Source organism: Cervus elaphus, chromosome 14 (genome assembly GCF_910594005.1).
Source record: "Cervus elaphus chromosome 14, mCerEla1.1, whole genome shotgun sequence".
Classification (NCBI taxonomy): Eukaryota; Metazoa; Chordata; class Mammalia; order Artiodactyla; family Cervidae; genus Cervus; species Cervus elaphus.
In genome coordinates, this window is record NC_057828.1 from 52,596,721 (window position 1) to 52,611,937 (window position 15,217).

At 59.7% G+C, this 15,217-nt stretch overlaps 2 protein-coding genes across 6 annotated transcripts in view; one reads left to right on the forward strand and one right to left on the reverse strand.

Moving 5' to 3' along the window:
* The window catches only part of PRKCZ (protein kinase C zeta), a 98,102-nt gene extending 97,136 nt beyond the window's left edge, over nucleotides 1-966 (reverse strand). The window contains exon 1 of the mRNA XM_043923577.1: nucleotides 671-966. Within this exon, the coding sequence (XP_043779512.1) occupies nucleotides 671-741 (71 nt within the window). The 5' untranslated portion in view covers nucleotides 742-966. The remainder of the gene's footprint in view (nucleotides 1-670) is intronic.
* On the forward strand, nucleotides 127-13,692 carry LOC122707751 (uncharacterized protein DKFZp434B061-like). 5 transcript variants are annotated; one of them, XM_043923580.1, is made up of 4 exons: nucleotides 127-189; nucleotides 1,360-1,627; nucleotides 3,526-3,656; nucleotides 7,707-8,724. In XM_043923580.1, the coding sequence occupies exons 2-4, from the start codon at nucleotides 1,509-1,511 to the stop codon at nucleotides 8,168-8,170; spliced, it is 714 nt and encodes a 237-aa protein (XP_043779515.1). In that variant the 5' UTR covers nucleotides 127-189; nucleotides 1,360-1,508; the 3' UTR covers nucleotides 8,171-8,724. The 5 variants fall into 5 exon arrangements, 3 of the variants coding, with proteins under 3 accessions (XP_043779515.1, XP_043779516.1, XP_043779514.1); XM_043923581.1 differs by lacking the exon at nucleotides 127-189 and adding an exon at nucleotides 12,788-13,692 and having other exon boundaries at nucleotides 1,271-1,627; nucleotides 7,707-7,815; XM_043923579.1 differs by lacking the exon at nucleotides 127-189 and having other exon boundaries at nucleotides 1,271-1,627.
* The last annotated feature ends 1,525 nt before the right edge of the window (nucleotides 13,693-15,217 follow it).

Consider the following 15,217-nt stretch of genomic DNA (forward strand, 5'->3'; position numbering starts at 1 on the left):
CACCAGGGCTGTCCAGCCGCCAAGAATCCAGCGAGCGCTCCCGGGGCCGGTCCAGGGTTCTGGCCACTGACCCCTGTGGACGCCGGTTCGCCCCATTTCACAGGGAGGCAGGTCAAATCCAGAGCACCGATACCGGCCAACTTCCCAGGGAGAATGTCAACACGGGGCCCGGGGACGCGGAGAGTCAAGGTGCCCGTCTTCCGCGCCACCGGCCCCTCCGGGCAAGTTCCAGCCCAGGACAATCCCGTCGGGGCGGGGAGAGATCCGCTGACCCGAGAGGCAGCGGCGGTCGGAGCTGGGCCGGCGACTCCGAGCCGGGGTCGGGGCGGCAGGGCGGGTGCAGGCTGACCCAGTCCTGCCCGCAAGCTTTTCCGTCTGTGAAGTCCAAATGAGGCCGGTGCGCCCGCATCGCCCAGGGCAGTCTCTAAGCGCTGGCGCGTCCGAAGCTCCTGGGACCCCCTGGGCCCGGAGGGGCCTCGCTGTCCCCGCCCTCCCGCGCCACCGCCCGCTGCCCCGAAACCTCCGCCTCCCGAAGCGGAGGCGGCACGGTCCCCGACGGCCAGTGCGGTCGGGGGCAGCTTCCTGCTCCCGGCTCTGCACTCGGCCGCGCCGCCTCGACGCGCACGCCCCCCGCCCCGGCCGAGCCCCGCCGTCGGGCGCTCGCGCTTACCCGCTGTAGTGCGCCTTTAGGCGGACACGGCCGCCGCTCCCGTCCATCTTGGGGCCCGTCCTGCTGGGCATTGCGCGCTGCGCCGGTCGCCGTCAGCGCCGCGCCCCGCACGCTCGGGCCATGGCGTGGGGCCCCAGCGGCCGAGCCGGGCCGCAGGTGGGGCCGACGGCGGAACGCGGAAGGGAGCGCGCGGCGCACGAACCGAGGGACACGGGTCCAGCCAACTCTAGAAACTTGGCGGCTGGCGGGGCGGGGAGCGGCGGGGGCGCGGCCGGCGGGCGCGCGCTGGGGGGCGCGCACGGAGTCCAGCGTCAGGCCTCGCGGGGGCGGGGGGTGTCCGAACATGGCCGACCCGAGGCCCCGCCGGCGGCCAATCGGCGGGGCGGGCGGTCCCGGGGCGGGGGCGGTGGCACCTGCGGCCAATGAGGGCGAGGTGGGGCCGCCACCTGGGCCAATCCCCGGGGGACCCCGCAGCTGCGGCCCAATGGCGGGGCGCGGGGCGGAATACCTGTCGGGCGGGGTGCGGCCCCACCTGCGGCCAATGGGAGCGCGCGTGGCCCGGCTCCGCCCGGCCACGCGCGCCCCCTGCCCGCCCGGCACGTCTGCTCCCGGGTGTAGTGGGCTCCTGGGACCGCAGTTCCCAGGTGGGCTCCCGCGCTGAGCGTCTCGAGAACTTGTTGGAAATACAGGTTCCAGCTCAGACTCGCTGAATTGAAACTCCAGCAGTCTGAGCTCACAGTCCGGGTAATTCAGGTGAGCGCGAGTCTGCGAGCTGCTGGGCTAGGGGACGGCGGCAACGTGTCGCCCCTTCGACCCTGGATTCCGAACGGCGCTCGGAATGAGTGACCCGCGTTCGACCAGCTTGGAGACGGGGAGACAGACTGCAAAGAGCCGAGAGCCCGGCGAAGGTCACAGCCGGCAGGTCCGGACTCAGCGGCCATCCTCTCCGTGCGGAAGGTTTGGCTACGCTCGCTAGCTTGCTCCCTCTGCTTCAGTTCACTCCTCGGTCCGGGACAAAAGGGCTGCGTTTGTCCAGGCCGCCGGAGACCTTCGCTTCTGAATCCACATCCTCTCTGGGTCTTACTAACACCGGGAGTTTGTTCCGGACTGTCTCTTTGGAACACTCTCCACGCCGCCACCCCCCAGGTGCCTCTATCCTGGGCCCATTCCCCTTAACTTTGGGATGAGATTTTCTCTAAGGAGCACGACCTTAACTGGTTGCATCCACAGGGACCCAAATCTGCAATTTGTGGGACCTCAGCCGGGTACCAGGTACCCATCCGGGCTCGGGGATCTGCAGACCCGGCATTCCTGCCTCCCGGATCAAGTCCGGTCCTCCGCTGGGCCACCCCCCTCTTGCCTGCCTCCTTCCCCTCCCCCACCGCCACCCCGTTGGCAACCTCTGACTCTCGCCTCCAGTCCTGGCTAAGCCCTCACAACTCCTCCTCTGGACAGTGTGAGGCTTTCTCATTCACTCTTTCATTCCACAGACATTTCCTGGCGCCTCCCAGCACACGGTGCTGGGTGTCCCTGAAGAGCCACGTCCCTATGGTCGTAGAACCTATGTCCTCCCTAGAGATGGACACACAAATCTGTTGACAGCCCACCTCTCTCCTAGTTAGGGTGGTTTGAACTCCCCATCCTAAAAAAAACAAAGCCTTCTCTATACCACACCCCTCCACCCACCTGCCCACTTCTCTGCTCTTCTTTACAACATAATCCCCGCCTGCCTCCCCCCACAACTGTCTGCAGCCTCATCTCCACTTTCTCAGCCCTCCTGGTCCCCCACTGTCACTGTCAACTCCTGTGTTTTACACACACTGGCCAATTCTCTGCTTTTTCCTGAACTGACCCCTGGCAGCATACTCACCCCTGAACACTGCTGTCTCCCACCTCTCCTGCACCTCCCTCTGCTGCTTCCTCCCGCAGCCTGGAAATGCACCCCCACCACCTCCACCTCCGCCTTTGGTGCTTCTCAGGCCCTTGAGCTGCTCATGTCCACTTAAGGCTCGAGATTCGTTCCCGAGCTTGATGGCCCCCTGGGCTGACCACACCCGCCCTGCCCCCGCCATCTCTCATCCCACCAGGCCTCCCTCAGATAGGCCCTTCTCCATCTCAGGGTGCCCACCCATTCTTTTCCCATTCTCAGCTCAGAGTTCCCTGGTGCTGGGTGGTCACCTCCATTTGGTGATTACATCCACTGCTGCCACGTGGTCCAACTGGGATTTTTGCATCAGCCTTCTGTTTCCCTAAAACCTAAGTCCATCCATGTCCATCTTTCTGGACGTAGGAGTTGCAGTGGTCCCGTCATCCTTAGGGACCCCGGGCCTTCCTGCCCTGTCTCCCACCAGCCCCATTCTGGTTCATCCCCACCAGCCCCCAGCTGCCTCCGCCTCCAGGCCTTTGTGTATATGGTGGCACTTTTGCCCAGACCCACACTTTCTTCCAGCGCCCACTCAACATTTCTGACACCCGTGTGAGTCTGCTCCCAGCCCCACCCCATGGGCACCCCTCCACGCCCACCACCCGAGGGAGCAGGAAGCTGCAGCCCAAGGGTGAGAGTGTGGGATGCAGCCCCCAGCCCCCTTCTCCTGGCCCCATGGCCAGCACTGGGGCTGTGTCCCCTGGGCTATCGGCAGCCCAGCCTGGCATGCGGCCTTGGGCAAGATGCCCCACTGCACCCTCCCCCCACGTTCCTGCCCCAGAGTGGGATGGAGATAGAGGAGGAGGGGTCAGTGGGTCCCGTCCTTGATGCCCACTGAAGGCAGCACTGGCCAGCCGGGGCCCTTCCCTGGGCACTATCTCCTGGACCTGCTCCATCCAAGGCTCCACCAAACACAAGAGCCCTTTCTAAGGAGGGAAGCCCTGGCCGCGATGGGAGCCTCCGCATCCAAGTGGCCCCATGGATACTGGCCTCTGCCTGAAGACCTGAGTGCCACGTGGGACCCTCCGTCCAGGAGGCTGGAAGCTGGGGCCACCAGTCTTGGTGAGGAAGTCCAGTGGGGGCTGTCACTGTCTGCTCGGGGTCAGGTGGGTTTGGAGGGTGGGGCCTCTGTTCTCCATGAGGGTTGGGGGAGGGGAAAGGCCTATTCTGGGATGGGGATCTCTGACCATAACCAGCCCCAGGCTCTGGTGAGGGTACATGGGTTGTCCAGAATGCCCAGAACGCTTCCCTGAGCCCCTCCCGCACCCCCCAACAAGCTTTGCAAAACAACTCCAGGCAGCCCAGGCCAATGGACCTGCCTCCAGAGGGTGAGGTCGCTGAGTCTCCCACCCCCCAGGGCCTCGAGGGCATAGGGCTGGTCCCCAGTGAGTGACAGGCAGGTGTGCCTGCCTGGTGTCCACCGTTCACCCTGCATCCCGGCCACAGGCACAGGGTGTTCCAGTGGTTGGCGGGCTGGGACTCTATCAACCTGAGTCACTGCTGTGTCCAGTGTCTGGCACAGCTGGAATGAATGATGAGTGAGTGGGTGGAGACCCCTTGGAAACTCTGAGGCTAGTTGTACCCTTGGACCCTGGGCCTGTTCTAGGGATCACCTGCCAGCAGGCTGCAGTGTGATGACGTCATGAGAGGACTCGCCTGGCGCCTGGGTGTGGAACAGCGGAGACAGACCTGAGAACAGCCTGGCTGCTGAGCGCCAGTCCTTTTCACCTCTGGGCAGTTTCTCTATTTCCCAATTTTCCACAAAGATCTCATAAACTTTCATGATCACAAACATGTATTATCTCCAAAGTGGAAAGTACAAAGGTGTGTTGTTTTTAGCTGGTTTTAAAAGTGACAGAGGCTCACTGTGGAGCTCTGACAGCAGTAGGTGCAGGCAGAGAAGACCTCCTCCCTACCCTGACCCCCCTCCCAAACCCAACTGGGCCTTCTGCCCCTTCCTGTCACCTGGGACCCAGGGCAGGGCTGCTGCATGTGCGCCCCACCCACTGTGGGCCCTTTGGGAGGAGGTGAGCAAGACAGAGTGCCCCCTGCCCCTGGTGCATGGCTGGCCTCCTTATTTTATTTGATAAATGTTCTTTATGAAATAATATCAACAACTGAGACCTTTTAGGTGAAAGGTAAAAGTCAGGTGGAGTTTATGCTCAGTGAGCCCCATCAGACAGAAGCAAAGGCCTCCACTGGGGGGTCGGTGGTCCCATCCGAGGGGCTGGTCTCAGCACCCACCCCTGGGGACCCTTTTCTCAGCAAAGTTCACAGGCTACATTTGTGCCAAGTCAGCCCTGGGGCAGCCCAGGAAGAGGTGACTGGCAGAGCTGGCATCTCCCTGAGCCTGGAAGGTAGGGGGTTGGGTCTGGTCATCCTTTCAGGTGTGACACTGACCCGAGCAGGGCCAGGTGAGGACCGCACAGGTCACTGGAAAGCCCAGGCACCCGCTGACAGGCATTGGGCACACAGCTGTCAGGGGGACAACTGAAGTGCTTCCTTTCCTTGTCTGGGACCTCACAGTCTGGAGAGACTGGCTCAGTGACAACATTCATTTCACCTGCTCCTTCATTCTGTTGACCGTGCAGATAAGAGCCTGCACCCAGGTGGCGCAGGGCAGGGCAGACCTTGCAGAGAGACAGGAGACAGTAGGGTCTGCCCACAGCCTTGGAAGGGACCCTGCTCAGGGGACCTGAGGATGTGAGGAGTGGGGGGTGGAGGAGCCTGTGGCCCTAGGTCCTGGGGAGCAGGGAGGTTGGGAGGATGCCTGTGTCCATGCAGACATGTCTGTGTATGTCTGGGCAGCTGTGTGTCTCTCAGACTCAGAGGCACCGTTTCCTACCTGTGACCCTGGATGGGGTTCCTTCCAGGTGACGCTGAGGGTCTCTCCCGCAGCACCGCCGGCACTTGGATCAGGTGGGTCACCATGGTGACCCAGTGCCTTGCCAGTGTGGAGGAGCATCTGGTCCTCCCTCACCTCGAGTGCCTTCCCGCAGGCGCAGTGTTGCGAGTTCCCAGCAGAGGGCGCAGCTGGACACGGCGGGAGTCCTGGGCTCAGGGCTAAGGATGTTCTCCACCATATGCTCAGACCACGAGTCCACCTGGGAGGGGCCCCTGCAGGTTTATCTCTCCGAGGGCATCAGCCCTGTCTTCCCCCGACAGCGATGCGTTCTCAGCTCAGCCGCCAGTTACACTCATGGTCCCTGTCTGAAGGCACCACGAGGCTTGTCTGTGGACCCAGACAGTCTGTGTGTGTGTACTGTGGTGTGTGATTGTGGGCCTGCATGTGTTTCCACATGTATGTGCTGCTGGAGGTGCTGGGAGAGGCCGTGTCCGCAGATGCAGGACAGCGGAGTGGGAGGAGAGGGTAGGGGGGTGAGTGTCCAGGCTGTGTCCAGGTTGGAGGGGGACCGGCAGGACACCGACTGCTTTGCTGGCAAGGGCTGGTCTCTGCAGAGCAGACACGTCCCACACGCTCATGGCTGACCTCACGCTGTCCATTACCCAGCTGAGGATCACTGGGCAAGGCACCCCAGGGCAGGCCCTATGCCAGCCTCAGCCCTGGGCACCTACCTAGGACATGGCCTCTCTCCAGAGGGGGACACTGAGGTCAGATTGGCCAGTGCTTTGTCCAGGTTCTCAGGGCTGAGACCAGCCCTACCCAGGCCAGTGGGGACACACACACATCTCTCCCTTCAGGCTGGATGTGCCCACTGGACGGGACCTAAGATGAGCCATCAGAGCACTGTGGGGGAGGGGTGCTCCCCCTCCTGTGGGAAACAGCCGCTCCCCCATCCCCTCAGCTGCCTGGGATTATATTTAAAACCCAAAGCGAGCTGGGGAGGCAGCACCCAGCACGGTCGCCATGGCAATACTGAGCCAGGGCTATTTTAGCCACGAGGCGTCACAGGGAGACGTGGTGCAGAGCTGGGACAGGTCCCCAGCTCTCCGCCCAAGCCCCTTGCCCAGTGGGCCACCTGCGTCAGGACCCACCTGGCTGCACTGCCCCCACATCACTGAGCCTGGCCCATGGGAGCCCGAGGTGGGCGGGCGAGGCTGGAAGCCCATCATTGCTTCTGAACTGCTGTCCTTAACCCTGGGGTGGGGGTTTGGGGCAGGCAGAAGGCCCCCGTCCAGCAGGGAAGGTGCAGCAGGGTCCGCCTTCCAGAGACAAGTGCACAGAGCACGCCTGCATCGTCAGGTCCCGTCATTCTGCTCCTGGGGATCTGCTTTAAGGAAAGAACTGGAAGTGCCAACAGTTCCGAACCAGACGTCCCCCCGTCAGCTGTAGGGTCCAAGGTGGGAGGTGACCCGCCTGGCTGCAGGCTCCGTGTGACCCTTTGATAGACAGGTGCACACTCAGGCATGCACACACACATGCAATGCAGCACACGTGGCCAGGCAGGAGCAGCACCGCCAGCACCCCTGCCGAGTAGCCCAGGCAGGCCAGCAGATGGACAAGCAGGACCCTGCCCAGCAGGAAGCTCCAACCAGGCTGTGTGCAGGCATCAGTCTGAGGAAGGTGTTTTCCTACACAGGGAGAAGACCCTCTGGGGTCTCATCGTCACCCAGGGTCAGCAGCCTCCTCTGGGCACGGCCCTGGCTACTGATAGCTTACGGTGAATGATGTTGGATTCATGATCTCCAAAGATTTAGCTTCAGGACCAGGGACCAGGCTTGATCACTCAAGAGCTTTTGTGTAGCAGAGTTTTATTAAACTGAAAAAGGGACAGAGAAAGCTTCTGACAAGACATCAGAAGGGGGACAGAGAGTGTCCCCACTTACTAGCCTTATTAAGGCCTTATATACTTTTACCAGACCCACTCTCACAACATACATCTTAAATTAACAAGATTAGAACTAACAATAGACAGGTCTTACCAGACCCACTCCCACAACATACATTTTAAGAGAACAGGATTAGTCAGAAGGCTCTTGTTAAGGAGAAATACACTGTTATATTGACTAAGACAAAGCAATGCAGAAAAAAAATGTTCTTTCCTCTTCCTCGAGAACCCCAGACCCCTCACTCCTCCTCGGGAACCCTGGACTTCTTATCAACCTACTTAGGAATTGATTCTCTCACTACTGTCCCCTTGGGACCGCCAGCTGCACCCTCAGCCCTCACGGACCCCTGGTGGCGCTCACCAGGCAGAGCAGCTGGAGTTGACAGATGCCCTCAGGACACACGGCACTTCATCTCCGCAACTCCTCCCAGGTGGGTGAGTGGGGCTCTGAGGCCCTGCGAGGGTCTAGCACAGATTGAAGGCGGGCCCCTCCATGCCCCCGCTGACCCCCCAGCCTGGTGCCTCAGGGTAACTCTGAGAGGAAGCCTGGCCAGAGAGTTCCCAGGACCCATGAAGGCCAGGCCTGGGCCCCTTGTACCCAGCAGAGTGGGGCTGCAGGCTCCCCAGGCTGAGGACTTGACACCCACGGCCACCCCATCCAGGAACTCGGGCACCTGGGCCCCCCAGTGGGCACCTGAGGGAGGCAGCCCTGGTGAGCGCTGCATGCACAGTGGGTCCCTTACAGGAGATGAACCTGAGCTCCAGGAACCCAGGTGTTTATACTAGGCAGACAACCTGCTTCTCTCAAGGGGTTGATGCACGCTGAGTGGGCACAGGCCTCCTTGGAGAGACCCTGCAAGGCGACAGGCAGGTGGCACCTTGGTCCTAAGAGGTGCAGAGACCTGAGCCCCAAGGAGAGTGGCCTCCCAGCAGGAAATGGGAGTAAACCTTCCCAGGCTGGGAGAGGGGGCTCCCCCATTTTTCAGGACCAATCCTTCTTCAGAGGGCAGTGCAGCCCCCTCTGAGGAAGAGGCCAACATCTCCTGGAGGTGCCCTTGCTCTGCTAGACAGGAGCTAAAAGTCTTCAGGGAATTTTCAAGACAGCCCAGATTGCAAGTCCACTGTCTTCACTGCAAACCCTATTTCGAGTGTCTAAACCCAAATCACTGTGGATGGTGACTGCAGCCATGAATTTAAAAGACACTTGCTTCTTGGAAGAAAAGCTATGACAAACTTAGTGTTTAAAAGCAGAAACATCCCTTTGCTGACAAAGTGGTGAATAGTCACTTTGTGAAGGGAAGTAGTAGATACAAAGTGACTAGTCACAAAGTGAAGAACAGTCAAGGCTATAGTTTTTCCAGTAGCCATGTACAGATGTAAGAGTTGGACCATAAAGAAGGCTGAACATCCAAGAATTGATGCTTTTGAACTGCGGTGTTGGAGAAGACTCTTGAGAGTCCCTTGGACTGCAAGGAGATCAAACCAGTCAGTCCTAAAGGAAATCTACCCTGAATATTCATTGGAAAGACAGGATGTAGCTGCAGCTCCAAGCTCTTTGACCACCTGATGCAAAGAGCCGACTCAGAAAAGACACTGATGCTGGGAGAGATTGAAGGCAGGAGGAGAAGGGGGAGACAGAGGATGAGATGGTTGGATGGCATCACCGACTGAGTGGACATGAGTTTGAGCAAACTCCAGGAGATAGTGAAGGACAGGGGAACCTGGCATGCTGCAGTCTATGGGGTCGCAAAGAGTTGGACATGACTAAACAACAACAACAAACCCAAGCACTAGCCAAGCTCTCCTGCCGGTCTCCTCCACCTGGCTAATCGCCTCCCAGCCTGGCAGATGGGTGCCCTTGGGCAACAACAACCGTTAAATAGCACCTACTGAGTAGAGCCTGGTGGGCTGCCGTCCACAGGGTTGCAAAAGAGTCAGGCACAACTTAGCAACTCAACAGCAACTGAACGAAGCAGGCTGCAAGCACTGTTGCAGGTTCTTTTTATTATTCACAGCAGTTCACATTCACAATGACCACACACCGTCATCTCCTACTTAACAGCTGAGGGTCCCCGGGTGGGTGAGTCATCTCCCAAGTTTACGTGAGAGTCACTGGGTCAGGAGCCCACACTGCAGCCTCCATGTTCTAGGACTTCTCAACCAAGGAGCCACACTGGGCGGGGAGTAGAGGGTGGGCACAGGAGAAAACACGTTCATTTTCCCTGCAAACGTTACCTGTGACACAAGAAATCCAGAACCTCCTAGTTTTGGGGGCTCTTGGCTCTCAGCCAGGTCCCCTCAGCTCGCCTCCATCCTCAGCAGCAGGTGGACAGTCCCTGGGCACACAGCCAGTGCCCTGTCTCCACAACTGTCCCACCTGGGACTTGCTCTGACCTGCTCGGCCCGGGATGGGGCAGCCTGAAAGGGTGGGGGTTAACATCCCTAGGGGCGGCCCTTGGCCAGGGGTAAGAGACCCAGCTGATCACCCTCAGAGGGCAGTGGCGAGGGGCCCTTCAGGGGCTCCGGGGATGGAGACCACACTCTCAGCTTTCCCTCCATCTCCCCCCAGCCCCAGCTTGCTCCTGCCTCCTGGCGTCACTTCCCAAGGTCACTGCACATACTGAGGTCCTTGAGGCTGATGCACTGCTGGGTCCTGGAAGAGACCTGGGGTTGCTGCTCGAGGGTGACACCAAGGGTCCAGCTCTGCTGTTGGATGTGGGAGGTGAGAAGGGGCTTGCACACCTCCCGCTGCTGTGTCCAGAGCCAGCTGCGGCCTTGGGGGCAGGGAGAGCCAGCAAGTTCTCCAGGTCACCCCATCTCCTGCAGTTGGAGGGCAGGCGGTACTGATGTCACATCAGGCCCCGGGTCCAGTCCTTGACCCTCAAGAGGGCTGACCTGAGCCCTTGCCAGGCCTTGTGCTAAGATCCAGACCTGGACTGGAGGCATAGGCCTGAGGTTCACGGTCCATATAAGTGAGTCCACCTGAGGGTCTTGTACCCCTAATCGTATCGCCCTTGTTTGGGAGTCCCTAAAAATACATGCAGGGTTCCCAGGTGGCTCAGCAGTAAAGAACCCCCCTTCCAATGCAGGAGATGCAGGTTTCATCCCTGGGTCAGGAAGATTCCCTGGAGAGGGGAATGAAAACCCACTCCAATATTCTTGCCTGGGAAATCCCATGGAGAGAGGAGCCTGGGGGGCTACAGTCCATGGGGTCCCAAAGAGTCAGACACAACTGAGTGACTCAGCAACAATATCTTTGTCAAAGGGTGCTTGCCATATGAGATTCCTATGGATGCTGTAATCCGGGGTTCCCAATCCCTAGACCCCTAGACCAGTACTGGTTCTGTTAGGAGCCGGGCTGCACAGCGGGAGGTGAGTGGCAGGCAGGGGAGGGAGTGAAGCTTTGTCTGGGTTCACAGCTGCTCCCCATCGCTCATATGGGGAGCTCTGCCTCCTGTCAGATCCGTGGCAGCATCAGACCCTCAAAGAGTGGAAACACTACTGTGAACTGTGACTTGCTCACATGAGGGATCTAGTTTGCCTGCTCCTTGTGAGAATCATCCTGAAACCAACTCCTTCTCTGTGGAAGAAATCATCTTCCACAAAACCAGTCCCTGGTGCCAGAAAGGTTGAGGACTGCTGCTGTAACAAAGGACCACAGACTAGGGAGTCTTGAAAACAGCAGAACTCTGTTCCCACGGTCGAGGGCAGAAGTCCGCGGTGAGAGTGGGGCAGGCTGGAAGCTTCTCCAGGGAGAACCCCTGCCAGCCCCTCCCTCAGGCTCCTTGGCCTGTGGATGCCTCCCTGCCTCTATCCCATCTCACTGTGTCCTCTCCTTCACTGAGGTTGTGGGGGGTGGGTCTTGGGCCCACCCTAATCCAGCAGGACTTCCTCTAAACCTGCATCTTAACTGCATCTTCTGAGACCCTTTTCCCAATGTCACTCTCACAGGTGCCACAAAGAGGTCTTAAGGCATCTTCTGGGGGACACGATTCACCCCACTATCTCATGCTCTTCAGAATCTGCCCCCCTCCCCCCGCCTTCCGTCTCCAGTATGTTGGAATGGGGATGGGGTGGATGTAAGGCTGGAAAGGGGACAGCTTTATTGATGTGAGTGCTCACCTATGACTGGGGTGGACCATCCAAGGGAGGTGGCACCTTGTACAGTTGGGGCAGCTCCCTGAAGCTGGGATATGATGGTGGAGACCCTGGGCTGTGTGTGAGGAGCTTGAAGACTCAGGGGTGGGGAGCAGGAGGCACTGTGAGGATGAATCCACTGGAACCACCACCTGCTGGGCCCCCAAGAGGGTCTAGGAGACAGGCCTTTCACTGAAACAACAAGAAAGTGTGATCAAGAGGGTGCAGGGCTGCCAAGGAGTGCAAGGTGCACTGGCCTGAGTGGCCATGTGGATGGGAAAACACACCCTGGGGTCCTGAGAGAGCAGAGCCCTGCAGCCTGTAGCCATCCAGGCAACGAGAGTGCAGTTATGGCAATGGGAGGAGGGGCCTCAAGGAAACCGCAGCCCTGGCTCATAGACCTTGTGGTCTGGGCTGGGGTGAGGGCATCCTGCCCTCTGGACCCTCTGACCTGGTGCTAAAGCCCAGCTGGGGAGTGTCTGGGGTGAGCAGAACCTCTGGCATGAAGACTGGTTCACATATGAAAGCGGCTCCCAGAGTGCGACCAGGCCCTCAAGGTGGGGGGCTGGGTGCCTAATCTCGGAATGCGGGTGCTGACACGCCAGGAGCTGCCCACTGCCTGCTGAGGTTGCCAAGTTAGCACAGCCCTGTTCAGCAACAGTGGGGACGGTCACTGCAGTTTAGCACCAAGTGAGTCTCAAGGGTGAAGAAGTTAACGTTAAGAGCTACCTGGATGCCGTGGCACAGACAGGTTGGCTCAGCTCGAATTGGTGGCCTCATGGGGGGCTGAGCCCCTAAACCAAGTGACAGAGAAGGCACCCTGGTTCACAGAGGTACCAGCTCCGCATCCATCAAAGGTGCCAGTGGACTGTGGTGGCCGCTAGCCCTGCCCAAGGGTAAGTCAAAAAACATTGGTGACAGTGGCAGGTGGAGAGTCCCTCTCCCCTGCCCCAGGCAGAAATCTGAGTGGCACTCTTTCAATTTTACAGGATTCACCTCTTGGGCTCCCACGGCCTGTGGGCACAGGGTGGGCCACGGAGACAGACACCTGGCGAGGGCAAAAGGACCGAGGCTTTCCCCTGGGGATCAGGGTCTGGCCGCTGCTCCAGGAGGTGACCTAAGCAAGCAGAAGTGCTGGCTGGGGACAGTAGGGGAGGAGGGGAGGATGGCTGATTACAGCCCCAGCTGGTGGCACCGTGGCACCAACTATGGCTTGTTCCACTAAATCTCGCTTTTTTTTTTTTTTTGCTGCTGCTGCTGTGACAGACACCACCTTGATGGACCAGTGCCGTCCTGGTAGACGTGAGCACCATGGGGGTAACTGCCTGTCGCTGCCCCTGCTGCTGTAAACAGCAGCCCCCCACCAAGTGCCCTCCATAGTGTCCAGAGTGTCCATAGTGCCACTCAGCTGGCAGGCAGGCAGCCTGGGGGTGGGAGTCGGTGGTGAAGCCCCAGCCTCTCCTTCTTCAAAAGGACAATTTGGGGCCCACACCCAGGGCTTTGTAGGGGTCCACAGGCTAGTCCAGCACCTGTGCACTTCCTTTCTACCTCTGCGCCCCCCACCCCTGCTCCTGTGTCTGGGGTGTCATCCTCTGTACTGGGTTAAACAGTGACCCCCCAGTTCACTTCCACACAGAACCTCAGAATGTGACCGTATTTGGAAATAGGGTCTTCATGGCTGTGATGACTTAAGATGAAGCACACTGGATTACGAGGCCCCAGATCGGATGAGAGCTGCCTTTACAAGGAGAGGAGGGGCACACAGAGAGCTCACATGATGACGGAGGTGGAGACGGGGTGATGCATCCACAATCCGGGGGCATCAGCAATGGCCAGCAGCACGGGGAGCTGGGCAGAGGCCTGGGGCAGGCTTGCCATCAGCCTTCGGGAGCCCCGCCTGCCCACATCTGGGTCCTGGACACCTGGCCCCCAGAACTCTGACAGCACCAAGTCTTCATTTTTTTTCTTTTTCTATTTTTTGGCTGTGCCTCGCAGCTCGTGGGATCTTACTTCCTCATCAAGCAGGGGTCAAACCCAGGCTAAGGTACCGCAAGTTTAGAGTGCTGATTGCTGGGCCACCAGGGAAGTCCCTGAATTTCTGAATTTTAAGCCCGCCAGTCTGTGGTACTCTGTAACAGCCACCCAAGGAAACATCTTCCCCCAAATAAACACCCTGCACCAGGTCCTTGTCTCAAGCGATGCCCCCCACCCCCAACCCAGGTGTGGGCTCCGCCCAGTGGGCAGGCTGTCAGCCTCACAGGGAGGGAGAGGGAAGGGTGAGTGGGGGCGGAGGGAAGCTGAGGCCCTGTCCCCCGACACTGCGGCCCCTCCAACCTTGGGGAAGAGCTGGTCTAGCTCTCAGGGAAGCATTTGGGCATCTACCCAGACAACACAGGGGTCCCAGCCTCTGCAGGAGACCACAGACAAGGAAGCCCAGGTGGCGCTAGTGGTAAAGAACCTGCCCGCCAATGCAGGAGACACAGGAGATGTGGATTCAATCCCTGGATGGGGAAGATCCCCTGGAGTAGGAAATGACAACCTGCTCCAGTATTCTTGCCTGGAAAATTCCATGGACAGAGGAGCCTGATGGGCTACAGCCCTTGGGGTCGCAAAGAAAGTCACCAGTCCCCATAAACAGAGTCCAGGCCCCCTCCCAGCCACCCCACCCCACTCCCAGCCCGGGTGCCCCTGCAGGAAATACTGCCCCCCTGTCCGACTCGGCTCCTCTCAACTGCAAACCTGCATCCACCCCTGGCCTTCAGTCTGCTCGAGTCAACAGCACCAGCACAGAACTGCGTTTAAAGAGCATCAGCCCTTCCCATCCCTCTTTCCAGCCCTGTAAACACGTGGGCAGAAATAGCAGCCTGCAGGCTAGAGGGAGTGATTGCTGGCTGTGGAATCAGAAGGCTCCTGCCCGGGCGGGCCTCACTGCGTGGGTGCCCGAGGCAGTCACAAAGCTGGCTTTAAATAGCTCCTGTGGGTACGTGCAGCAGAAAGAGGGCAGCCTGGGAGTGGTGGGGACAGTGCGGAGAGGTGGCGCCGAGTGGGCAGGGTCCAGGCAGCAGAGGGGGGTTGGCTCACCGGCTTCTGGAACCAGGTAAGGACAGCAGTTCCAGAAATCTTGGACCCACCTGTGTGGCCATCAGAGGTCATGGGGAAGGCAGGCCTTGGGGCAGAACCCTAGGTGCCAGGGTTGGGGGTACTGTGATCCGGCTCAGTAGCTTCGGGGTGCCAGCTGGGCCTTGATGTCTCACCCCCAGGCCATGCTCCACCTTCTAGGAGGAGGGAGCAGTGACCCTGCTGGGCATGCAGGCCAGAAGGTACCCATCTGGGAGGTGGAGAAAAAGGTCTCACTGTCCTCATTCTCAGAGCTGGCCGGGTATGGCCTGCCACCCCTGCTGTCCGGAGTTGGCCTGGGGCCTGTGTGTCCAGGCTTTGCCTCCTGCTTTCTCCTGCTCCCACATGGGTCATGCTGGGGCCTGGGGGGGGTCCCACTCCCTGGCCGATCCTGCCCCTGGGATGACCCTGCCCAGTGCTGCAGGCCAGTCCTTTAGAGCAGAGGCCCAGAGGGCAGCCCTTCAGAAAGGCATCTTCAGGAGGTAAGGTCTTCAAGATGGAGGTGTGGGCCCTGGGAAGGTACAGGCCTCAGACACGGCTGCTCCTGTGGGAGCCCACTGTGGGCTCAGCTGGCCTCAG

Bases quoted from the DNA above. Each gene is read 5' to 3' on its own strand.
- LOC122707751 (XM_043923580.1), top strand. From the start codon at position 1,509: ATGAGTGACCCGCGTTCGACCAGCTTGGAGACGGGGAGACAGACTGCA. The intron at 1,628-3,525 runs GTTTGGCTACGC...GCCCTTTCTAAG, and splicing joins CCATCCTCTCCGTGCGGAAG to GAGGGAAGCCCTGGCCGCGA. The intron at 3,657-7,706 runs GTGAGGAAGTCC...TGGGACCGCCAG, and splicing joins AGCTGGGGCCACCAGTCTTG to CTGCACCCTCAGCCCTCACG.